Below are 25887 nucleotides of genomic sequence, written 5' to 3'. Positions count from 1 at the left end.
CTCATCCTGACTGTTGCTCCCCTCGTCCCGCCGCTCCCCTCGTCCCGTCTCTCCCCTCACCCTGACCGCCGCTCCCCTCGTCCCGTCTCTCCCCTCATCCTGACCTCCGCTCCCCTCATCCTGACTGCCGCTCCCCTCGTCCCGTCTCTCCCCTCACCCTGACCGCCGCTCCCCTCGTCCCGTCTCTCCCCTCACCCTGACCGCCGCTCCCCTCGTCCCGTCTCTCCCCTCACCCTGGCCGCCGCTCCCCTCGTCCCGTCTCTCCCCTCATCCTGACCGCCGCTCCCCTCGTCCCGTCTCTCCCGTCATCCTGACCGCCGCTCCCCTCGTCCCGTCTCTCCCCTCACCCTGGCCGCCGCTCCCCTCGTCCCGTCTCTCCCCTCACCCTGGCCGCCGCTCCACTCGTCCCGTCTCTCCCCTTGTCCTGTCTCTCCCCTCATCCTGACCGCCGCTCCCCTCGTCCCGTCTCTCCCCTCACCCTGGCCGCCGCTCCACTCGTCCCGTCTCTCCCCTTGTCCTGTCTCTCCCCTCATCCTGACCACCGCTCCCCTCGTCCCGTCTCTCCCCTCATCCTGGCCGCCGCTCCCCTCGTCCCGTCTCTCCCCTCACCCTGGCCGCCGCTCCCCTCGTCCCGTCTCTCCCCTCACCCTGGCCGCCGCTCCCCTCGTCCCGTCTCTCCCCTCACCCTGGCCGCCGCTCCCCTCGTCCCGTCTCTCCCCTCACCCTGGCCGCCGCTCCCCTCGTCCCGTCTCTCCCCTCATCCCGACCGCCGCTCCCCTCGTCCCGTCGCTCCCCTCGTCCCGTCTCTCTCCTCACCCTGGCCGCCGCTCCCCTCGTCCCGTCTCTCCCCTTATCCTCACCTCCAGCCGCTCCCCTCGTCCCGTCTCTCCCCTCACCCTGGCCGCCGCTCCCCTCGTCCCGTCTCTCCCCTCACCCTGGCCGCCGCTCCCCTCGTCCCGTCTCTCCCCTCATCCCGACCGCCGCTCCCCTCGTCCCGTCGCTCCCCTCGTCCCGTCTCTCTCCTCACCCTGGCCGCCGCTCCCCTCGTCCCGTCTCTCCCCTTATCCTCACCTCCAGCCGCTCCCCTCGTCCCGTCTCTCCCCTTATCCTCACCTCCAGCCGCTCCCCTCGTCCCGTCTCTCCCCTCACCCTGACCGCCAAACGTTTCCCTCGTCTCCCGTCTCTCCCCTCACCCTGACCTCCAGCCGCTCCCCTCGTCTCCCATCTCTCCCCTCACCCTGACCTCCAGCCGCTCCCCTCGTCTCCCGTCTCTCCCCTCACCCTGACCTCCAGCCGCTCCCCTCGTCCCGTCTCTCCCCTCACCCTGACCTCCAGCCGCTCCCCTCGTCCCGTCTCTCCCCTCACCCTGACCTCCAGGCGCTCCCCTCGTCTCCCGCCTCTCCCCTCACCCTGACCTCCCGTCTCTCCCCTCACCCTGACCTCCAGCCGCTCCCCTCGTCTCCCGTCTCTCCCCTCACCCTGACCTCCCGTCTCTCCCCTCACCCTGACCTCCCGTCTCTCCCCTGACCTCCCGTCTCTCCCCTCGTCCTGACCGACAGCCGCTCCCCTTGCCCCGTCTGCCTCCCACCAAGAGCAGAGAGCCCAGCGTGTGGCTGGTGAGAACAGCCAGTGCTGACTTCCGCACTGCACTCAGTGTACTGAATTATTGATTCAGAAACTGCACCCGTTATGGGCTCCTGCTTAGCCCCAGGGCAGGGAAGCAGCTGGCTGGGTTCTACCAGCTCTGCAAAGGGGAGTTCTGGGCGCCAAGGAGGGGAGGGGAGGGGAGAGATTTTCACTGGAGTTTGTGATCCGCCTGCCTGTTGAAGGCGTTGGCGGTGAGAGCTGTTGTGTGGGCAGTGTTTGGGGGGTTCAGACTCGGGACCCCAGCAGCATGGGGAGGGGGAGAAGGAGGCGCCTGGTGATGCTAGATGGCTGCCTGATTTCCTGTGGAATGGTCATACTGAGCCGTCCGCCATCCTGAGGGTCAGCATGGGGGGAAGGGGAGATGGGAGCACTGCTGGGTCGTGGCATGGCAGAGGGAGTGCTCCGGCTCCAGAAGCTGTGGCTGCTGCTTCAGCAGCGCTCTGCCGTGTCCCCCCTCACACCCTCAGCGTCGCTTCTGAGCTCTTGGGCGGGCAAGCGTCAGGAAGCTACAGAGGCAGCAGAGTCTCCTGCACGGGAGCTGCTGTTGCCACGTCCCCTGGGCCAGGAGGGGGCATGCTCCCCTGTGTGCCCCAGTGGGCTGAGCCATGTGGGGTGGGGAGCAGGCAGTGCCATGGATTAAGGGAAAGCTCGTTACTTAATCCCTCCTAAATTAACCAGATCAACCAGGATTAATCAGCACGGTCTGATGGGCCTTTCGTTTGTCTCCCAGCCATAAATGTCCCGGTGTCACAGACGCGTCCCTGACTCAGGCTGTGAGTGTGCAGGAGACTGGGCACTAAGCAGGTCTGGGCCTTTGGTGGCCCAATTGGAGGGGAACTCCCTGAGGAATGTGCGTGTGCTTCAGGAAGGGGCCCTTGGGGGCTCCCCTCCAAGCCCGCACTGAACCATGCCGCCGAAGGGCCTGGGTTGCCTTGATGCTGACAATGCTACCTGACAGCACCCACGTGGCCCTGGGCCGGCTTACTCTGCCTCTGCGGTGCCGTTCTGCTATGGACCTGCGGTGGCACCCCGGGCAGATGGACAGGGCTCTCTGAACTGTAGCGTGGGGGTTCCCAAGGAAGCAGCTCGTAGACAGGGAATGAGGGATACGAGTGACAGCCCTTCTCTTCCAAAAGGCGTGATCTGCCAGTGCAGCCAGCAAGGGTGGCCTTGGGCCTCGCTCCTGTCTAACTCCTATGCACCTGTGGTAAAAGTGGGCCGATCCCTGGCCAAATTTACATACAAAGCACAAGCCTCAATATGTTACCTGGCACTGCTCAGCACTTTCCTACAAAACGCTTTTTTTTCAAAAATTGCCAATTTAAATACAAATTTAGAATCCTAGAGCACTAGAGCTGGAAGGGACCTTGAGAGGTCACTGAGTCCAGTCCCTGCCCCCACGGCAGGACCGAGCACTGTCTGGCTCATCCCTGACAGGTGTCTGCCCAACCTGCTCTTCGATATCTCCAGTGATGGAGATTCCACAACTTCCCTGGGCAATTGATTCCAGTGTCTAACCCCCCGGACAGGTAGGAAGTGTTTCCTGATGTCCAACCTAAACCTCCCTTGCTGCAGTTTAGGCCCATTGCTTCTTGTCCTGTCCTCAGAGGCCAAGGAGAACAATTCCCCCCTCCCCTCTTCTCCCTGTGTCACCCTTTTAGATACTTGAAAACTGATATTATGTCCCCTCTCAATCTTCTCCTTTCCAAACTAAACAAGCCCAGTTCCTTCAGTCTTCCCTCATGGCTCATGTTTTCTAGACTTTTCATCATTTTTCTTGCTCTTCTCTGGACCTTCTCCAATTTCTCCACATCTTTCTTGAAATGCAGTGCCTAGAACTGGACACAGTACTCCAGTTGAGGCCTCATCAGTGCAGGGTAGAGCGGAAGAATGACTTCTCGTGTCTTGCCCACAACACACCTGTTAATGCATCCCAGAATCGTGTTTGCTTTTTTTGCTACAGCATCACACTGACGACTCATATTTAGTTTGTCATCCACTATGACCCCTAGATCCCTTTCTGCCGTACTGCTTCCTAGACAGTCGCTTCCCATTCTGTATGGGTGAAGCTGATTGTTCCTTCCTAAGTGGAGCACTTTGCATTTGTCCATATTAAACTTCATCCTGTTTACCTCTGACCATTTCTGTAGTTTGTCCAGATCGTTTTGAATTAGGACCCTATCACCCAGAGCAGTCGCAACCCCTCCCAGCTTGGTATCATCTGCAAACTTAATAATTGTCCTTTCTGTGCCATCATCTAAATCAATATTGAACAGAACCAGTCCCAAAACAGACCCCTGCGGAACCCCACTTGTTATGTCCTTCCAGCAGGATTGTGAACCATTAATAACTACTCTCTGAGTACGGTTATCCAGCCAGTTATGCACCCACCTTAGAGTAGCCCCTTCTAGGTTGTATTTCCCTAGTTTATTGATAAGAAGGTCATGTGAGACCATATCAAATGCTTTAGTAAAGCCTAGGTATAGAACGTCCACTGCTTCTCCCTTATCCACAAGGCTTTTGCAGAGCTTTGTTGAAAAAACAACGTTTAAAATATATTTTGGCCAAAAAGTTTGTCTGGTTTCATCTAAAGTTTCTTGGGAAAATATGCGTCAGAAGATTGTAACGAGAAATTTCATTTTGAATGAACGTTCACAAATTCATTTTTTAGTTTCAAAATGGCTGCTCAACAGGAAGATTTTGTTTCAAATTATCATTTTCAGCCAAACAATCAATTCCGAGCAAAAGTTCAAAATCTACAGTTTGAAATAAACACTTCATGATGACTGAAAGTCAGGTTTTTTTCATTTCAGTATTTCTGAATCCATTTTTTTTCTCAGCTTTTCATTATGTGAATTTTTTGCTGTTTTGCTGTTTCAGACTGAGTCAGCACAAAGCCCTGCAAATTGTCAGGCACATCATGAACAATTGCCTAGAGGTACGACAGCTATTGGCATAGCTACCCGCTCAGCTCTGGATGGACACGAGACCTCAAGATCCAGTGGTAGTCACAGCAGTGATTGAATTGCTCCACGATCGCAGCACAAAAATATATGTTGAAACACTGGAATTCCTCTGAGCGGGGAATTCCATTCTCCAACCAGCTCCAGTTTCGATTTTTTGACGAAAACAAAGTATTTCAGGGAAAACTTATTTTTAAATACAAAATATTTGCAGGGAAAATAAATCATTTCCTGGCCAGCTCTGATACAGGTTGGACCTCTCTGGTCCTGCACCCTTGGGACCCGGCTGGTGCCAAACGAGGGAGTTTGCTGGACCAGGGGAAGTCTGTGCTGGCCCATCTGTTGCTGGTCTCCAGCCTCTCTCGGGGTCGCCAGTCTCCCCTTCTGCCTGCTGGCCCCTGCTCCCAGGATCTCCTTATAGCCGCCAGCCCCACTGCCTACCTTGGCACTGAGCTCTGCTTCTGGCCCCAGTGCTGCTGGACTGGCTGAGCTCCTGGCGCCTTGGCTGCCCGCCCGGTTGCACTCCCAGCCCTGGCTGGACCTCCAGTCACTAGTCCGGCTCCGCTCCCAGCTGCCAGCCCCTCTGCGGCTATATTACCAGCTGGCCCCACTCTCAGCCGCTGGGGCTCATCCATGGGCCATCGCTGGGCCAGAGAAGTTGAACCTGTATTAGCACGGGACCAAATCCTGGTGTCCTTTCTCTGTCCTTCTCCGGTCCTCACTCAGTCAAAACTTTGTTTGAAATGAATGGGAATTTTGCCTAGAATAAGAACGGGGTAAAAACCGAGTAAGGGGACTGCAGGATTCGACGTGTCTATTTTAAATGTCACTTGAGTAACGTGAATTAAAATAGGAGCTTTACTATGTTTTACAGGTTTCATTCTTTCCTGCTCTCTGATATATGGGCTCAGCTTTGTCTTGCCCGTCTGTACAGACCACCCCCATGTTTTATATTATTTCGAACGAGCTGGAGTTACCTGGCGGGTGGTGGGGTCCTGCCAGGGGTGCCCCGTGTGAGGGGCGGGAGGGGGCGAGCACGGGCCCTAGGGTGAGCAGGGCAGCCCAGCTCATGCCTGGGGCTGCAGGTGCCACAGGGGGCAACGACCCCTCCTCCCGCCCCGAAACTTTCACCCCGCTACCTGCCGCACCATGGGGCTGCGCCGGGGGCTCCCCTCTCCCGCGGGCCATGGCGAGCAGGTGCTGGGCTCCCCGCCACGCGACCAGGAAGCTGCGCCAGACCCTGGGCTGCTCCCAGCACCACCGCCGCTGCCTCCCTGCTGGGCTCGCCCTGCTGCACCTGCAGTTGTCCCCAGCGGCAGTCACGAGCCCCAGCCCGCCACTCGGCCACCCTCAGCCGCCGGCGGAAGGGAAGGGCCCAGGCTGAGTGCCTGCGCAGTGGAACGGCCTGGTAGAGGCGAGTGGGGCAGCTGCCGATCGGAGCGCCGCCCCTCCCCTCGTGCCTCCGCCGCCGGCATTAGTGAGTGACTGTCCCCGCCGCTTCCCCCGGGAAGCCGCTTCTCACCGCACTGCCAGAAGTACCTCAGAACCGTCTCCTGGTGGAAAGGGTACCCCATGCAAAGTCTGCTTGCGGTAGCTCTTCTAGTGCCCAAGTCGTTAGCACACAAACATACAAGCGTTCTCCTCTAGATTAGATAAAAGGGTGATGCACAGGAAATTGGTTTCTTCCAAGGCAGGAAACATAGTGGCAACATCTGACTCACCCAGCCCTGAAGCAGCTTTTCACTCTGATTTCAGTCATCCAGGATAATTCATACAATGTTTAATCTATCCTGTTTATATCTTTTTATGGACATGGCTCCCCCAATGTCTGTTGGGTCTGCTCATCAGCTGTGCACTGTCCATGACCCTCCCCTACAAACTTTATGGTGAAAGAAGCCTGGCCCAAAAATTCTTGTCCTGCTCTCTCCCACAGCACCTCTCTGCATCGGATTCCCTGGACTGCTCCAAGTTTGTAACTCCCCTTCCCCCGGGGGAAGGAGGGGGGGAGAATTTAAAAATGGTGGCCAGACGGGAACATGCAAATAAAGCCGGGGATATTTAAATCCCGGGATTCATTTGCAACTCCGGTTGCCTGATTTGCCTACCTAGCTCGAATTAACGAGCTAGTATAGACATACCCTATGTGACTAGGCCTTACAGCTAATGGCTGCTGCTCTTCAGTCTGGCTGCAGAGGAAGGCTTGGTTCAGGCCTACCACAGGCCTTCCAACATGGCTACAGAAAAGCCATATTGTTCCAGTAGCATCTTTTCTTTCCTACAGTAAGAGGAATAATAGACTACCCTGTATCCCTTGCTTAGAGCAGAGCATCACCCCAGGGAAGAAAAGACCCGGCTTTGGGAAGATACAGCAAAACAAGCTGGTTTGATTATCGACAAGGGGAAGACAGAATGTATGGCTACCAATGTCCCAAAGCAACCAGTGAAAGGAGAAACTCTGGAAGTCATTCTGCCTGCCTAGCCTGAGATCGGTAATTCTAGTGAAACTGTGCTCAGTGTTCAGCAACGAATACCCAAAGCAGCAAACAGACTGCATGAACTTGGTAAGATTTGGAATAGTAAATACGACTTTCAACATGGGCATCGGGTCTGTCCTCCTCCACGGAGCAGAGCCAAGGAAATCTACAACAGCAAGTCGGAAGATGAACTCGTTCTAAAGTAAATGCCTGCAAGAGATCTTTGAGCCCGTTGGAAAGAGTTTCTTGCAACACCAGACCTCCTTGAGCAAGCCAGTCTACAGCATCAGCTGTGGTACGGAGATGCTGATGGCCGTGGTTAGGAGGGTGTGCTCCCAGGATGCCTCCAGCACAGTGCTCACCTCAAGCGGCAATACGGACATGCCTGGGAAGAGAAAGAGGGTGGCCTAGAGGAGCAGAGACGGACTCCAGATCTATCGACAGGAGACTCAGAAGCCTGCCTGGTGCTGGCCGTGGGCTCCCAAAGAGGCAATGGCAAATGTGGGAGCAGGCAGAGCAGCAATCAGCAGCTGGACCGAGCCAGTAAAAAAGGGGAGAAAACGGAGCTGTGGCCACTTTCAGCAGCAGATCTGTTACCCAGTCTCTCTGCTGAGTCCTTCCCAGTCTTGTTCTGTATCTGTAGCTGCTGCCATTCTCCTGCGTGCAGCTGGCCAGCCACAGAGGCTGGGAAAGTTTCTTGCTTTCTCCCCCCCCCCTTTCTGTGCCCCAAACAGGCGAAGAGCTGCCCAGGCACAACCCCTCCTTCAGCTGGGGGAGGGTTGGTACGTGGTGTCAGCGAGGGGAAGAGCCCGTGGAAGTTGAGCATAATTTCAAACCCTCAAGGAAATGCTCAGCCAACACCACCCAGACCACCTTGGTTCTGATCCCAAGTTGTCCCAGCCTCCCTGCATCTTTTCGGTGTCCCTTTCCTTGTGCACTTGGGGCCAGGGTTAAGGCAAAGGGTCTGGGGGCCCATAGAGGCTTTGGGCCCTCTCCATGAACATAGACCCCTTTCCCTTCAGGCTTGCTCCAATGTGCATGGCTCTTTGCAGATTGCCAGTCAATGTGCTGATGGCTGATAATCCTCGCCCAGTGGGATCCTCAGTGGCAGCGGTTCCCAGCTGATATCTGGCAATATTGGCCCCCTGAATGCACATTCCCAGCAAGGACTGACCCCTCCCTAATTTAAATAGGACACATCTGGGTCCTTTCCTAGACCGAGCCTTGGACCAGCGATCCGGCAATGTTGTTATCATGGCAAGGGGGCCACACAAGCTGTAGTTTCACTTCCCCTGTTTCTCTTCAAGGTGAAGACTTTTTCTTTTGGTCCACTAAGGTTTCAAACCCAAATCCACTTTGACGGGAGTGTAACTGGTGTGTAAAACCAAAGGCCACACACTCGGCTGCTGTAAATCCAAAGAGCCTCACTGATTTCCACCAACTGGGGGTCTGTTGAATTGAGTTCAGTGCAGCGATGCTGATTTACGCCTGCCGGGACCTGATCCCTAGGGGTGTTTAAATCTCGGCTTGACAAAGCCCTGGCTGGGTTGATTGAGTTGGGATTGGTCCTGCCTTGGGCAGGGGGCTGGACTTGATGACTCCTGAGGTCTCTTCCAGCCCTAGGATTCTATGATCCAACAGGGTGAAATCTCAGTTTTGCTCCTCATCCGAATAGCTGTGATTGAATCCCTTCCTTCACGTGGTAGGTCACATCACTGGACTTCAGGGAGGCGCATTATTCATCGTTCACGTAGCAGCTGTCGTCCTTGAGTCCTTTCAGGCTCTTAAATACGTTGACTGCGGGCAGTGCCGCGTACGCAATCTGCATTCGTTCAGCAGCGTCTTGGAACAGACGTGCCCTTCTGCTGAGACAGGCAGGCTGACGGCGGCTCTAGAGCCACTCTGGGACATGTGGGGCCAGCCCAGTCTTTTAATAGAAAAATAACTTTTGACCAGCAATTGCAGAAGGCGTTGTGGCTGGAATGGAAGTGTCTGCTTCCACCACGTATTGTCTCCGCTACTGTCCGGTTTAGAACTCCTTGTGTTTGGCTCTTTGGCCTGCTGCCGGGGTGTGGGGGAGGCAAAGGCGGGGGGCTGCTTCAGAGCCCAGTGATTCACAAGGGCCCGGGGCTCCTGGGCGTTATTGCTGCTGGAGCCCCATGTGGCCCCCACCCCACCCCACGCTTTTGGGGAGCGCAGAGCAGGCCCCCATCTTGGATGAGGGACTTGTTTTGGCGTGTTTATTGGGAGCCAACACTACAACAGTTCTGGGGTATGATGTGTCAGAACAATAACGTGGGGGTTGGTGGGTGGTCTCAGCTGGGCTGTTCTCATGGTCTGAAACGCCCCCCGCGGGGACCTGCACTTGAGGACACAGTGTTCCCAAGCCCTGCATTGTACCCCTGGGCTTGGGGCTCCCACTACACAACGGCCCTTCTGACTATGGACGGGGTTATGCTACATCCACACTGCACCATGACCGGGTCACTGTGGGATTCCAGCTCGGGGCTGCTCTCCTGTGCTTGCAGATTCGCGTGTGACTGGTACTGAGAACTGGGCTGAATTTTGACTGAGCCTGGCTTTATGATGCAGGTAGACAGACCCTCAGAGGCTCAGCGCCCCTCAGGGGTTGGGTGGGGAGTAACAGCTGCAGGATCAGTCTGCAGTGTTTTTGAGTATTGTTTTGGAGCTTATTTCTGCTGTACAATTACTGCCACTCATGCAAGAGGAGTGCCAGGGCCTCCTGCAGTGTCTGTGCACAAGAAGGGCTGTACTAGGTCAGACTAGATCTGTGTCTCTTCTGCCGGGGGCTGGGGCTGGGTACTTCAGAGGGAATTGAAAGAGCAGTGCACGGGTGGCCAACCAGTGAGAGATGAAGAGCCAAAATAGCTGTGGATAGAGTGTGAAGAGCCATGTATTAGATATTTATTTATATACATCTAGATAGACAGATAGCTATAGTACGCAAAATGTAGTGATAAAAATAACATTACAGGACATTTTAGACCAAAACCAATAAAAAAGTGTCTAGTCACTTAAAAAATTCACAGCCAGTCCATAGATCTTCAGAGAACTTGACAAGGAACAAACATCAAATTTAAAAAAAACCCTTTAAAAATACAGTAATATTCTGAGATATTCTAAACAGAGTTAATTAGGGATAGTCGTTTTTATTAATTGCACTACATCACTATTATTACAGGCTTAATACTGCCCAATGGTTACACAACTACGGCAAAGTAATACGCCAATAAGCGTAGGCAGAGCAATGCATAAAAGAGTAATAGGCACCTGGAAATGCTTACTCCTCTTCAGTCTGCAGGGAGTCCCGTTCCTGTCGCCTCGCACCAGGCTTCAGTGGGCGTGGCTCTAACTGAGGGAATCCAGGGCACCCTTCGAGGTCTAGGTCCCTGGTGAGACTCCCAGAGGGGCGGGACTCCCAGTGATCTTACCCTTTAGCTGTTTACTGAGTGTGCGTGAGTTGGCCCAATGCCACTCTCAGCATTCCCACAGGGCTGAGAACCGAGGTCACGTTGTTCTCCCATACTCGGCTCTCACCTAGCAAGCATAGGGAGTTGTGGCTGATGAAGGCCGTCTGATAAAGAACACCTGGTGTCTTTGCCAGCAGGGCTCATGGCTGGCCTAGAGGAATACAAATCTAACCCTTGCAGGCCCACATATGGCTTTTTATATATTACGGGGTTGGGGGGGGGGCAAAACCTGGACCCAGTCCTATTGCTGAGCTCTCACTCGACCGACCGACTGGCTGGCTGGTGGGAAAGCTGCAGGCAGCCTTGAAACCCCCTTTCCTTCCTGGTGCAGATGCTGTCTGGGTACCTGCGGCCCGGGGCCCTGACCTCAGCAAGGGCCCCTCTGATGAGGCCTAATTGGAACATGCGGCAGGGAGCAGCTGCCTGGACCGTGGGGGGCAGGTCCCTGATGTGCTGGTGTGGTCGCAGCCCAGGGAAGTCGAAGCGGGGTGGGCTGGGCTCTCCGTCTGCCTGGGAAGCAGTGCCTGTCCCTGGGTCTTGGGCCTGCGAGTGTGGAAACAGGGCGCTTCCCGTGCCAGAGGAGAGCTCGCTGGGCTGGGGCTCTGACTAGTAGCAGGGGGTGCTGCTGTGAGGGACCCCCAAGCAGCAGCCTGAGAGCAGCATCCTGCAGAACTTGGACTTTTCCTAACACGATTTTCCGGGTCTTTCCAGGTGTTCCTCGTGTGGCCAGGAGCGCGACCCCCACTGCAGCGAGCGGTCGCAGGGCCAGCAAGATGGCGGGAGCGTCGGTCAAGGTGGCGGTGCGAGTGCGGCCGTTCAACTCCCGAGAGATGGGCCGGGATTCCAAGTGCATCATCCAGATGACAGGAAGCACCACCAGTGAGTAGCAGCCCTGGCCGGCAGGCAGACGCCCCGGGGCTCTGAAGGGAGCGGGCTGCCCTAGCTCTGCATTCGTTTCCACTGGGTTGGCTGCGGCTAAGGGCAAAACAGCCCCTCGAGGCCCTGCCAGTGCACACCATGCTCGGGGGGGCGGGGGGGCGGCAGTGTCGCCAGCCCAAGAGCATGGCTCAGCCCCCGGGAGTCCGAGTCTGGCTGACAGCCCTAGGAAGGAATCGTTGGAAATCAGCTGTTCTGCGTTCTCGCTCTTTGCCTTCCGGCTTTTGCGCCTCAGAGGCGCGTGGGTCACGTTTTCAGGGTTTCCTCCTCACTCAGGAGAGCCAGACTGCTCCTTTTTTCCTCCTATTAAAAGCTGCGATTCTTGCGTGATCCCAGGAATCCAGCAGCGGGGGCTGTAAAAAGCCACAAATCTAATGAGCCTGTGGCAGAATCGGAATGCCACGCTCCAGAGATGGAGCCTGATTGTGCACTGCTGTGTACAGCGAGGTGCCAGTGATGGCCTGTGCAAAGTGTGGTGAGATACTGGCACGGGGGCGGGAGGAGAGAATCGTAACCTGGTAGCAATTGATGTCCTCTTTGCTCTGCTGGGCCCAGACGTAACCCCTTCTGCAGGCACCGGGTATGGTGTAATGATGGATAAGCTACCTCGAGGGTTTATCCTCTTGCCTTTTTTCATCTTCCATGTAAAAGCCATAGCACTAGTGAAAGCCTCGGTGCGCTCCAGTTTGTGGGGTGTAAGTGCCGCTTGGGGGGTGTTCTGATTGGTTGACCATTGCTGGTTTTGATTGTTGCTGGAGGAAGGGGTGTGGGCAGAAGGGGAGTCGGAGTGACAGCAGAAGGGCTCTGCTCCATGGGAGGCAGCCTGGCCTAGCAAGCCTCCGCCCGCTTAGGAACTCGGCCCGGTTAACAAGTCTCTCTCTGCCATGTGTTTCTTTGATATAAATTCAGTCCTGCTTAAATTTGCTGCCACTAAAACTGAAGGAGGATGAAACATAGTGGAGGCCGGAGAGACTCTGCACAGTGACCTAGTGAGAGTCGGCCAGCGACGAGAGAATATTTATTTTAGCCGACTCCGTGGGGGTTCCGGGGTTGAAGTGGGTGCTCAGCATCCATGGGTGGGCCCTGCTGATCAGTGGCCTCCTGCCTGAGCAGCTGTGCAGTGTGGGCAGCAGGCACTGGGTGGAGGGAAGGAGTGGGAGCAGGGAGAGGTGGGGTTGGGGCGAACTCACCGTCTGCGTGTCCAGCGGCTGACTGGACGGTCGGAAGAGGGAGGTAACATTGAAAGGGTGGGAGTGTAGCAGACAAGCAGCCCTCAGCTGGCCCTTCGCCTCACCCTAGAGCCGGAGGAGGGAGCCACGCGGCACCGCGGCTCAGGCCAGTTCTGTGGTGTGTGCTTTGGTAAAAGCCAAGGCAGGACAGCTGAGTGTTGTGATGGAAGAAGGTCAGAAAACCCCTTCGGAGGTGAACATCCCAGAGAGGGGATCCAGGCCAGTAACAGGAGACCTGACCCGACGCACCCCGGGCCTTGATGCCTCCCGGTGCATTGTTGTCCCGTCGCTGGAGCGCTCTGCCCTGCGCTGTCGCCCGCCCCGGGGCAGTGGGGTGCACCCGGGACACAGGTCGGTCCCCTCGCCAGTGGCGAGAGGCAGCAAGGTCATGTGACTTCGCTCAGCCTGTCAGAGAGGAGACGAGGCGCTGTCCCCAGAGGGATTTTCCTCTGCAGGCCGGGGAGGAGGAGGAGGCTTCTGGAAGGAGATACTGAGAGCACCGCTCCATGCTGTGGGTGGGAGGGATTTTGTGGCTCTTTGGACTGCACTGGGGTACCCCGGGGGAAGGGGGGGGCTTTTGTTAAGTGGCTGTTGGAGGCAGGGCCAGGTCGCAGGAGCAGCCAAGTCAGGCTGGGCGGTTCCTGAGAAGCCCTAAGAAGGGGAACCCGAGGCAGAGCACCGCAGAGCTACCCCAGCCCATGAGGGGGCTATTGGGATGCAGACCCACGGCTGCCAGGCCCCCCCCTTCCTCTGGCACAGCAGCATCAGCCGAGAGGGCTGGTTCTCCCCCAGGCTGCACTGACCCGGCAGGTGGCTGCAGGGTGAGCGCTCCGGTCTCTCACGGTGGCTGGCATGGGAGCGTCCCTGACAAAGGGAGCAGTGAAGCCAGTGCCCTGCTGACAGAGGGGTTTTCATCAGCCACCGAACAAAGCAGCCATTGAGGGCAAGTAGAGAGCAGCTAATCCCCTCAGCTGGGCATGAGCCATGTGCTGTCAGCCTCCCTCCGACCCACCCCAGCCACACCGGTTCTGGCCTGGGGGCTCCCCGGGGAGGGCTGTGAGGAGGCTTGGCCACAGCTGCTCCCTGTGCTGCTGTGTGGGGCTCCCCTGTGTCCCTGTAGCTCTGCCAGGAGAGGGGGCCCCGGGCACTGGCCTCGGCCGGCGGGGAGGGAATCCAGGAGGCTGCTTTGTGACTTTCCTAGTGATTTTCGGTCCGTGCTTTGCTGGTGCAGCAGAATCAGTGGAAGCTCCGACGCCTGCGTGGTCCCACCAGGCTGGGCTTCTGCGTTAGATAACGAGGCAACGGGCTTGCCAGCCCTTCGGCCCAGCCCGGCCCAGGCGTCGGCAGGCAGGGATGGGTCGCTGGGTTGCTTGTGTGGGAGAGAAGACTCCCGCTGGCAAAGGAATCCGTGGGAAGGAGCCTGGGCCGTTTGCCAGGCAGGATTTCTGAGCGGATCTTGAAGAAGATGCTGGCGGGCTGACCCCTCCCCTGGCCCACGAGGCCTCAGTGTCTGCGTGGTGACCGCCGTGAGGCACAGGCGCGGTTTTACCGACGCGCGATGAGAGAAGCCAGGTCTCACCGGGGCTGGTGGTGGATATTGTTACTGCAGGGAAAAGTTGCCTTGTCCCGCTCCGTTGCCTGTTCCCAGCTCTCCCGGGAACCACACCCCTTTGCCAGATGAGTGTGCCCAGTCCCACCTCCAGGAGTGCTCAGATCTTTTCACTGTTCTCTCAGGCCTCCTTCCAGGTGTGTGCAGGGCCACCATTTCCCCGAGTGCTGGCAAACGGCAGGCTTCTCCTTTGGGGTGGGCGGGCGGCTGGGCCTGGAGAATGCGCTTCGCTGCAGCGATCCAGTAATATGTGCTGTGGGGTAGCCTCCTCTCTCAGCACCCCACTGTGCCAGCTGCCTGTGGGGCTATCCCTGGGTGAGGAAGGGTTCCGTCTGGGGGACTGATCACAGCTTGGCTTCACAAATCACTAAGTGCCCGGGAAATGTTTCGCGTTTGTGTGCTTGGCTAAGGCTGCTGAGTGCGGAGAGAGAAGAGGGATGGGAAGCAAGGAGAGAGCCCGGCTCTGGAATCGGACGCCAGCCCGTTTCCAGCTTGCAGCTCTGCTCACTTGGCTTCCGCTGCCGCAGCTCAGCAGCCCAGCATCAGTCCTTTGCTGGAATTGAATGTTCTCCCTCACTCTGCTGCCCCCCCGCTCTGCGCTTCGCTGACTCTGCCCTTCCATTGTGCTGGGGGTGCTCTGTCCGTCCCTAGCACTCAACGGCCTGAGCAGCTCTTGTCAGCCCGGCCCTGCATTCCCCTGGGAAAGACGGAGCAGCAGCTGGCCTGTCCCCCTCGGGCCAGACGTGACACAGGCCTTGAGAGGGGAAGGCCCTGCTCGCGTTCCACAGGACAAGGACTTTTCTCTCCAGACCCTGGCCTCAGAGCGCGAGTGCTCTGCTGAGCGGAGGGCCGGGACTCGCCTGCTATTTCCTTGGCTGCTTCCTGTTCAGAGTTGTTTGCCCAAGGGGCGTATCTAGACTACGTGGAACGGTCGAAAGAGGATCGCACTTTCGAAACCTCCAAGTGAAAGTAATTAAGACATACCTTTTTTGGCAAACCGCCCCCTTTGTTGAAAATCCGCTTTTCCTCAAAAAAGGAGGTTTACGTGGCTTTTAGACAAAGGGCGGGGTCTGCATCTTCATTACTTTCACTTTTGAAAGCTCTGCTTTCGAAAGTGCGATCAGAAGAAGATATGGAAATTCCCATGGAATTTGCATATCTTCTTTCGACCTTTCCGCGTAGTCTAGATGAGCCCTATGTGGGCAGGGATTGCCCCAAACTGCTGGTCATCCTGACTCAGAGGGTCACAGCTGAGGAGGCCACATTTAGGCCAAACTGCTAAGAAATAGGCAGACTCACCCCAAACTGCTGGTGGTTCTATCGTTCGATTGTACCGAGCCACTAACAAAGTGCATTTCTGTCTCGCCACTTTCCTTAAGAAGAAAGAGAAGATGCAGTCTCCTTAGGCAGTCCAGCCATTGGCTCACCACTCAGCCACCGGCCTCTGTGATACATGGTTACTGAAAACCAGTTTGATCAAATACAGGGTCCTTCTAATCCCAGGGTTCAGCCACATAGGCTGGTCAATAACTCAGATCTTACCCACTAATCATACTGATGCCAGTCCCGTAGGAGCTAAAACCTAAAGGATCACCAATCAAAGAAAAGAAGAGAGCTAATAACTGATCATAGACACAGTGATCACTGCAAAGTCTTTGTCCCAGGGTTGTAGCAGGTGCCACTGGCTTGTGACGTCTCTGATAATACGAAAAGGTGGGAAGCTTCAGTCCATGTGTCCTTTAGTTATAAATCCACAGTCCAGAGAATCAGGGCAGGAGCAAACAAAATGGAGCGGTGTCAGGGGTCGTTTTTCTCCTCTGCCATGTGTCTGGAAATGTGTTCTCTCTAACCCTAACCCTTAGCCCACAGCCCAGGATGGAGTCGCGGGTCACAGGAGCACACCAGGTGCCTTCCATGCCGTGATGACTGGCAGCGGTAGCCATTGCCCATATTCTTTCTGTGGCACCACAGGCAAGGCTTACTGGGTGGATACGTTTCTTCTGTGGCCTTTTGACAGAGTGAAGTGTCCTTAAAGGGCTATCAGCTCACAGCTGTCTGGCTTGAATGAAGATCTGGCCCGTGTGTGTTACCCAGGAATACACTGCAGTGCAGAGCCAATATTCATGAAGATGAAGCACGCATCTAAACAGGATCATCATAGATGATAGGGTGTAACTTTCCATTGACACCTTACATGGCATACGCGGTCCAGGATTGGCTGTAATATTGCTAGTGGAGACAGTCCTCTTCAGGGTCACAGTGCCGTTTTCCCCCAGGCTCCTTGAAATCAGAGTGAGGCCACCAAAGAAGCCAGACTAAGCCACAGCTTTCCCCTTGCCAGCCCGCTTCCCAGATAGCTCCCCGCCATGGGCAGTCAGCATACTAGCCAAGGGAAGCCCCTGCCTTCCCTGGCTGCAGCTGCTGCCACAGGACCCTGGGTGGGACTGCTTTGGCTGGGGCTTGAGTCAGCTGGCTGGCTGGAGCTGACCCGGGGCTCCTCTGGTGGTGGGGGTTCGAACTGGGTTGGGGTGAGGGACAGGATCTCATGTAGACGGGGCAGGGTGGAGGGGATGGCCTCCCCACCCCATACTCCCAGTTTGTCTCTCCTGCCTGCCTGTCTGTCCCAGCAAAGCCCTCTCTTCCTTCCCAGGGAAACTGGTGGTGACGAACTTCCGTTGGGTTTGGTGTTTTGTCAAAATGCAACATCTTGAAATATGCGATTTTTGCGAAAGCCGTGCCAGGCAGCCCTGTGCTGGCCAGAAGCTCTATCAACCAGCCTGTGGAACCTTCCCAGAAAGGCCAGTTTATAGTCTGGGTGGTGCGGGGCCAGCAGGCTCCCAACCCGCTGCCTGTGGCTCCCTGCAAGCGGGGCTCTGTCCCTGCTGCTACTGCTAGGCGGAAGCATGGAGCATGGCTAGGAGGCTAGCTCCGCACACTGCCTCATCCCGCCTTGCACGCTGGCTCCACAGCCCATGTTGACCTGGAACCACAGACAATGGGTGCTGGGGGGCAGCACCCGTGAGCGGAGGCTGTGTGCAGAGCTGCCTAGCCACGCTTCGGCCAGGAGCACAGGGACAAATTGTGGGGAGCTGCCTGAGGTGAGCGCCCCCAGATTCAGCACCCCAAAACCCCTCACGTGTGCCGACCCTTGCCCCGAGCCCCCACCTGCACCCAAACTCCCACCCTCTTAGTTAACTGGAGTGTTTCACTTACCCGCACCCCATTGCACCAGCATGCTGGACAGGAGTGTTTTCTGCATTCCCTCTCCCTGCTTTTGTGCCCCTTGTGATGCCGCTGCTCACCTTGGCCATTGAGCGTGTTCTCACCATGTCTTTTGCTCCTGGAAATGAAGAGAAATGGTGTCTAGTGAAGGGGTAGGGATCCCCCCTTTTCTCTCTCCACCTGGCGTGACCTGTCAGAATGCCCTCCACTTTGGAGAAGCTACTGAGCAAAGTGCCCCTTGGCAGCTGCCACTTGGTGACCTTTGGGCCTTCTGAAAAGCAGAACGGTGGCAAAAAGGAAGAGAGAGCCTGAAAGAGGAAAAAGAAAAGGGATTCGCTCTCTGGCCCCCAGCCATCGCTCATTCTGCTCCGCTCAGCGGCAAAGAGGGAAAAGGGGGGAGAGGGAAAATGAAAAATTAAAATATTTGCAATTAAACATGTTTTGCAAAGAGTCTTAAAAATGAGAAGTTGCTGCATTTGGAGCCCTGGTCAGTGGAAACCGGCTCAGAACGTCGCCAGTGCTGTGCGACAAGCTGAGAGAGGGACTCTCTCTTACTGGATAAGACATTCCCCTCCCCTCGATAACCTGGGACCACCCTGGCTACAGCCACACTGCATGGGCCATTCCCCTTTGACCCTGGGCTTCTGTTTCCCATACCTGGGCCTGCAAGAACCCAGCTGGATGCGGAACTGTTGCAATCTCCTGCCTTTGCCCATGAACGGTACCAGGCTGACTCCAGGCCCTGCTGCTTCCATGGAGCCTGTCCAGCGGTTTGAGAGGACTAGACTGACTGGTGCATCTGTATGCAATGGAAACTCCACCAGCTGTGCAGCACCCAGCAAGAACATCTGTAAGCACTTGGACCCCGTGTGCCGTAGTGGGGGTATCTGGCTGGTTTCTAAGCTGGCTCTGTGGTAACCCCACTGGCTGCTGTCGGTACCACGGCCCAGCAGGGCAGGGGATGAGTCATTATGCAAAGAGGGTCTCTCAACCTGTCTGACCAGCTACCCCCAAGGGAGAGAAACAAAGGAAGGGGGATGCTGCCCCTGGCTGGGGGGCAGGGCTGGAGGAGAGGTGGTTAGTTTCTGTCTGGGAGCATGGAGGAGACAGCCTAGGGAAGGAGCTGGGGAGTGGGCTGGGATTGTAGGGCCCAGCCACCCCCCATCTCAAAGGGAGGCACTGAGGCCACTTAGCCCCAGTTCCTGTAACCAGATGACATCTGTGCTGTGCTGTATCCGGGAGAAGCAACAAACTCCCTCTATTCTACTGGCTGGTGGAGTCTGTTCGTGCCATTTCGGGGGTGCAGGAGGCAGGGGAACCCCAACGCGCCGTCACACTGGTGTCAGGGGTGGGAGCGGCGACAGCGGCGAGCGACAAGGCGCAGTAGAAGCAAGAGCCCTGGAGCCAGGCATGCTGGGGACAGAGCGAAGCGGTTCCTGGGAATCATGGGGCGCTGCAGCACTAGACTGGTGAGTCTGCACCGAGGGGACCAGCGGGCAGATGGCCTATGCCCGACTCTTGAAGGCAGAGCTGGTGAAGCTGTGCAGAGAGAAGGGCTTGCCTGTGCGGAAAGCAACCATGGCCCAGCTGATTGCCCAGCTGGAAGAGAATGACCAGCCATGGGGCCAGGATCTTGTCCCCAGGGGGAGCAGCCAGACCCCTCCTGACAGCATGTCAGGCATTGAGAGGGGGCGGAGCACTGGAGCCTGCCGGAGAGATGGGACAGCTTCCCCCGGGAGGCTTGCAAGCCATAGCCCATCTAGGGCAGGGGCCAGCCCAGCAGAGCTGCGGCGCCTGGAGATCCAGCTGCGGATCAAGGAATTGGAAGTAGAGGACCGAGAGAAGGAGTGGCAAGATCGAGAGAGGGACCACCAGGACTGAGAGAAGGAGCGCCAAGATCGAGAGAGGCAGCGGCAGCATGAGCTGGCCATGGCAGAGCGGAGAACCGGCGGGGCACCGGCTGTGCCAAGAGTGGATGGGCCCCAGGGTCCCGGGACTGCCAGACGCTTGGAGAGGCTCGTGGTGGCCCAATTGAAGGACATGGGCGACATAGATGGGTTCCTCAGCTCCTTTGAGAAGGCCTGTGGACTGCAACGGGTTCCCCCAGCTGACTGGCTGCAGGAGCTCATCCCCGCACTGAACCAGGAGGCGGCCGGAGTGCTCAGTCAGCTGGAGGACCTACAGCCAGGGGATTACAACCGAGTCAAGGAGGCCCTGCTGCACAAGTTCGGGCTGACCCCCGAGATGTACAGGAAGAAGTTCCGGGGGGTACAGAAAGGGCCACGGGAGACCTATGTGGACCTGGCCTCCCGCCTGGTGCAATACTACCTCAAGTGGGTGTCTGGAGTCGGAGACCAGACCGCAGAGGAGCTGCTCAAGCTGGTCATGACGGAGCAGTTCTATGAAGCATGCACACCCAAACTGAGGCTGTGGCTCAAGGACCGAAGACCAGAGACCCCCCAGGAGGCCGGGAGGCTGGCGGATGAGTTCACGGAGAGCCGGTCCGGGTGTGAACGGGAGTCCCGGAGAGAAAGGGAATTGCGCAGAGACCGGATCTCGGCTGAGCGACGGAGGGAGTCAACTACGAGGCGAGCCCAAGGAACAGGTCGTCTGTGCCCCCAGAGAACCAGCCAGGGCCTGGACAGAGACAGCCCAAAGCCTAACTTGCCATCGCTGTGGGCAAAAAGGCCACAAGAGGGCTCAGTGCACCAGGTCCCAGGACCGGGGACTTTCCAGGGTTAACTGGCTGGGGCTGGAGGAAGGGCAGGCTGCCCCAGAGGGTAGCCTCAGCTCAGAGTGAGGGGAAGGATGCTCAGTGCCCCTCCCCTGGGAGGTCTGACCCTCGGGAGGCGGATTTCTCCATGTACCGGGTGGGGGCAGGACGGCCCCTGCGGAGCGAGTGCCTCATACCCCTGGAGGTGGATGGTAGGAAGGTGACGGGTTTCTGGGACACGGGAGGAGGTGACGCTGGCCCGATCCGACATAGTGGCCCCAGAGCGGATACTACCCCACACCCAGCTGACCCTGAAGGGCATAGATGGGTCCCCATTTAAGGTGCCGGTAGCCAGGGTGCATCTGAAATGGGGGGCCAAGGAAGGTCTCAAGGAAGTGGGGGTGCACCCGCACTTGCCCACGGAGGTGCTAATGGGGAATGACCTAGAGGAGTGGCCCCATGAATCCCAGCGGGCTCTAGTCACGGCCCAGAGCCAGCGAGGGGCTGGCAACCTGGATCCAGGGAAGGACTCCTGGCAGAGTCCTCAGGGTCCCATCCCAGTGGACACGGGGTCCAGCCAGGCTAGGACTCCGGACCTAGGCAAAGGTGGGGAGTGGGTTCCGATCCCTGGCCCAGCAGCTGAATTCCAGGCTGAGGTGCAGGCAGACCCCTCCTTGTAGAGGCTGAGGGACCAGGCTGGCCTCCGTGCAGCTCAGCCCTGGGGGAGAGGTGGCCAGGAGAGATTCCTGTGGGAGCGGGGGTCCCTGTTCCGGGAATGGCTTCCCCCCAGGAAGGTGAGGGCATGGGGGGTCCAGCGGCAGCTGGTCGTCCCCCAAAAGCATTGCCTCAAGCTGCTGTATTTGGCCCATGACGTCCCTGTGGCGGACCACCGGGGGATCCGGAGCACCCAGCTGAAGCTGCTCCAGCACTTCTATTGGCCGGGAATCTTTACAGCCGTGCAGCGGTACTGCCGGTCCTGTGACTCCTGCCAGAGGGGCGGGAAGGCCCAAGACAGTAGGAAAGCGGCTTGGGGGTCTCGACCCCAGATAGACCCTCTGGGCTTGCTGAGAGAGTTATGGGAGGGGAAGACCTCCCTGGATGGAGCTTCGGGGGTGGAAGCCGCCCTGGCTGGCCAGAGAAGGCTCGCTGGGCTCATGGCCCCGGCCCAAGAGACCCTGGCCAGAGATCAAGGCCAGCGGAAGGGTGGGTGTGACCCCCGAGGACAGGCCTGCGCCAGTCGCCCTGGAGCGGGGCGGCGAGTGGACAGAGGGAAGCCAGCTCATGTGGGGCCTCGCCACGGCCGGCCCGAGTCAAGGGGAGCACCCATGTCCCCGGGGCGGGTTCCCACGCAGAGGACCCGAACTTCCCTAGGTCACGAGCGGAGTGACCCTGCTCAGTTCGCTCTCGGAGGGGGGAGAACTGTGACTTAGTGGGGGTACCTGGCTGGTTTCTATGCTGGCTCTGTGGTAACCCCACTGGCTGCTGCTGGTACCACGGCCCAGCAGGGCAGGGGATGAGTCATTATGCAAAGGGGTCTCTCAACCTGTCTGACCAGCTACCCCCCAGGGAGAGGAACAAAGGAAGGGGGATGCTGCCCCTGGCTGGGGGCAGGGCTGGAGGAGAGGTGGTTAGTTTCTGTCTGGGAGCATGGAGGAGACAGCCTAGGGAAGGAGCTGGGGAGTGGGCTGGGATTGTAGGGCCCAGCCACCCCCCATCTCAAGGGGGGGCACTGAGGCCTCTTAGCCCCAGTTCCTGTAACCAGATGACATCTGTGCTGTGCTGTACCCTGGAGAGGCAATAAACTCCCTCTGTTCTACTGGCTGGGGGAGTCTGTTTGTGCCATTTCGGGGTGCAGGAGACGGGAAACCCAACGCGTTGTCACACCCCAGCCTGCTGCCACTGAGCAAGGGGCGTGGAGGTGGAAGGGACCCCGTGAGTCATTGCGTCCAGGCCTTGCTGTCGCAGGCAGCCCTCTCCCCATGTGGTCCCCTCCTCCTTTCAGCAAGCCTGGCTCTGCCTTCCCAGGGCAGCTGGGGCTGAGGGCCCCTCCTGCCCAGCACTGTCCGGTGAGGAGCACCGGCCCGGTGACATCGCTCTGCAGCAGCTGCTGGGACCTGGCATCGCACATCTAGGAGCCCTGCAGCTCACCTGGGCCATGTAAAAGGGCCTGGGTCTCCCAGCTGCCACTACGGCCCTTTTAAATCGCTCAGGCCTCTGGACAATTGCCCCCCCTCCGCTCCCCCCGGTGGCGGGCCTGGCCATGCTGGAGCCTCCGCATGTATTTATTGAGATAAAATTCCAGCAGAACCTCTGTGCCTGGTGGGCATCTGTGCTGGGCATCATCTGCATGCCGCGCAGAATTGTTGGTAATTAGCGGGTGTGACGCATGCAGCGATCCTCTCTCGCTGCGTAGCTCAGTGAAAGCTGGCGGCTTTTGTGGCAGCAGCTGAGATGCTCAGATGCTGTTTCTGGGGACATAATAAATTGGAGGCGTTTTTCTAATTCTGCTCCCCTCTTTCGAATCCCCCAGCCCATCTGTCTGCATGGTGCTCCTGTCTCCCCCTGCCCTTTTTGGATGGCGCATGCCACTGTTGCTAGTGGGTCGGCGGCTCCCCCAGCAAAGCTGATGGAGTCAGGAAGCCCAGGGTGAAAGAAATCAGCGGGGCCTTTCCCTTAAGACCAGTGTGCGGGAGAGCGAAGGTTCCGTCTGCGCGCTCCTGAGAGCTAGTGCGTGTTGGACAGAAGGCTCTTTGTGCAGGGAGTATTGCCGGCTCCACAGAGCACATTCCGGTTGCTACTGTGGAACCTCTCTGGCTACTGGATGGGAGCACAGTGCCGCGAATGAGCTGCCAAGGCTGCCTTGGACCAGCGCCCTTCTCGCGCGCCCCAGGAGTCAGCAGAGCAGGCAATCAGCTGTGGTCCCACGTGGGAAGCCTGCCGGAATGGCCGGCCCTGACAGCACGTCAGGGTCAGTGCAAGGGTCACCTTGGGCGCTGGGGAGGGGCAGGATTCCTCTGCTCATGGACACAAGCTCCCACAGGCACCACAGGCGGGGGATCCCTGTCGCACCCGAGGCTCAAGCAAGGGCTCGCTCGTGCTTGTGAGGCGGAGGCCCACCTCAAGGCAGTACAACGCTACTCGTCTCTGCCTGCGGCGTGCACGACCGAGCACTCCCGTGCACGTGCCCACAAGGGCTTGCCCGCTTGCACTCTCAGCCCCTCCTGGGCCGCTGCCGCCCGGGGGCTCTGCTGAGTGCAAGGGGTTTGAAATTGGGCCCCATCCACAGAGCACATTACAGAGCCGCTGCTGGAGCCTGGCCCCTTCCGCTCGAGCTGGAGCAGCCTGTGTCTTCAGCCCTGGAGATCCCTGGTTCAGTCTCCAGCCAGGTACCGAGACGGGGCTTTGACCTGTGGCCAGGACATGTGCAAATGAGAAGCAGCCCAGTCCACGGCAGCACCGAACTGGCTGCTTTCCAGAATAGGCTTCCTGCGTGTGGGGCACGTTGGCCTGGTGCCCCTCCTGCGCTGGGGAGCCCTGCACAAAACAAGGGTGCTGCAGCATGCCCGACAAGTCACACCCCTCTAGCGAAGTGTCATCGCTGGTGTGAGGGACCCCCCCCCGGCTCCTGGGAACTTCGCTCCCATGACTGGCAGCTTCAGCGCCTGCGGAGAGTGCCAAGTGTAGGCCCTAGAGAGGCTGGTCCCATGGGCAGCGCACTAAGCTACACCTAGAGCTGGGCACAGGCCAGAGTGGTGTGTGGTGCTATTTTCTGTGTGTCCGCTTAGCTGCTGAGCTCTGGTGTCTGTGTCGTCTTTGCTGTTCGCCCTAGACACACGGGCAAGCAGTGGAGCTGGAGGGCGTAGAGCTGGGGACGGGCTACAGGCTTTGGGCTAGCCAAAGATGGAAGGTGAGTGTATGCACGGTGGCTCCCGCGGGCATCCCAGACCACGATAAATGCAGCCTGCGACTGCTCCCTGCTCTGGCTATGGGAGGCTGTTGGAATCGACTCACTGTGTAAGTGAGACAGAGCGGTGCAGTCCCCACAGCCCAGAGCCAGGAGAGCGCAGCTGCCCTTAGCAAGCAGAGGGAGTTCGAAGAGCTTTGGATGGTGAAATCACCCCTTGGAGTAGAACAGCACACCTGCGTGGGAGTGAGGGGGAGGGGGACGGCACACCTGCGTGGGAGTGAGGGGGAGGGGGACAGCACACCTGCGTGGGAGTGAGGGGGAGGGGGACGGCACACCTGCGTGGGAGTGAGGGGGAGGGGGACAGCACACCTGCGTGGGAGTGAGGGGGAGGGGGACGGCACACCTGTGTGGGAGTGAGGGGGACAGCACACCTGTGTGGGAGTGAGGGGGACAGCACACCTGTGTGGGAGTGAGGGGGAGGGGGACGGCACATCTGTGTGGGAGTGAGGGGGAGGGGGATGGCGCACCTTTGTGGGAGTGAGGGGGACAGCACACCTGTGTGGGAGTGAGGGGGAGGGGGACGGCACATCTGTGTGGGAGTGAGGGGGAGGGGGACAGCACACCTGTGTGGGAGTGAGGGGGAGGGGGACGGCACATCTGTATGGGAGTGAGGGGGAGGGGGATGGCGCACCTTTGTGGGAGTGAGGGTGTGTGATGGACCGGGCCGGATCTGGGCACAGCTGAGGGTGTCCGCTCAGGGTGAATTGCTCAAATCCGGGGCTCCTTACAGCCCCAGACTGGTGACCTCTCCACACAGGCCACAAACCAGTCCCACAGAGCGCTTCAGATGCCTGCCTGAAGCCTCCCGAGCAAAACCCCTCCGACACCCCAGCAATATCCGTGCCCCAGATGGCCCCGGGCCTCATACACAGGTGGGGGGTCCTAGCACCCAATCCCACCTACCCCGAACAAGTTCTGTCCGGTCCCAAGAAACCAGCCACAGATCCCAGGTCAATTTACCCTCTGGACCTTACCCACAAATCACGCTGGGCCAATCCTTTAGCATCTACCATCTAAAGGTTTATTACTACAAGAAAGAAAAGCCTGAGAGTACGGTTGTTAAAGGATAATACTTTACATGCACCGAATCTCCCAGTTTTCGATGCAGGCTCTAGCAGAGATGTTACAGCTGCTGGCTTAAAAGTCCTTGGTGCACATCCTACGTCAGGATGGGTCCACAGTTCTTCCCGGCTTGTGATTCCCTGCGAGGCCGCATCCGGGGTCAGGAGCAGATCTGGAGACCAACTTGGAGTTGACCACATGGCATATTTATACCTCCTTCCTGGCTTCTTCCAAGCTGGCCCCCGTCACATGGCCAGTGGCCAGGTGTGTCTTTGGCCTCCAGAGATCCATTGTTCCTTGGGGACTTGCTCATTAGCATGGCCATAGGCTGAGCATTCTTCATCTATTCTCAGCCACAAACAGAGAAATATTCAGTATCCACGCAGAATACATGCTTATGACTTCACACACAGACATTATGCAATTACATGAAGAGCAGATACAGAATCAGTATAAAGTAAGCTTTTATTTGACACCTCACATGGCCCCCCTTTGTACCACTTTTGGGGCAAACACAGCCCCCCCCGATGGGTGCAGCAGTGTTATGGCTGCTCTCCTCAAAATCCAGTAACGT

The 25887-nt window shown here is 57.8% G+C and overlaps 1 protein-coding gene across 7 annotated transcripts in view; it reads left to right on the top strand.

Annotated features, from left to right (window-relative positions):
• KIF1A (kinesin family member 1A) overlaps positions 1-25887 on the top strand; it is a 123911-nt gene that overhangs the window by 8915 nt on the left and 89109 nt on the right. For all 7 annotated transcript variants that reach the window (XM_075917838.1, XM_075917837.1, XM_075917839.1 and 4 more), the window contains one exon: positions 11287-11454. In XM_075917838.1, the coding sequence (XP_075773953.1) occupies positions 11349-11454 (106 nt within the window). In that variant the 5' untranslated portion in view covers positions 11287-11348. The remainder of the gene's footprint in view (positions 1-11286; positions 11455-25887) is intronic.

Source organism: Pelodiscus sinensis, unplaced genomic scaffold (genome assembly GCF_049634645.1).
Source record: "Pelodiscus sinensis isolate JC-2024 unplaced genomic scaffold, ASM4963464v1 ctg41, whole genome shotgun sequence".
Classification (NCBI taxonomy): Eukaryota; Metazoa; Chordata; order Testudines; family Trionychidae; genus Pelodiscus; species Pelodiscus sinensis.
This window is presented reverse-complemented; position numbering and strand designations above follow the sequence as displayed.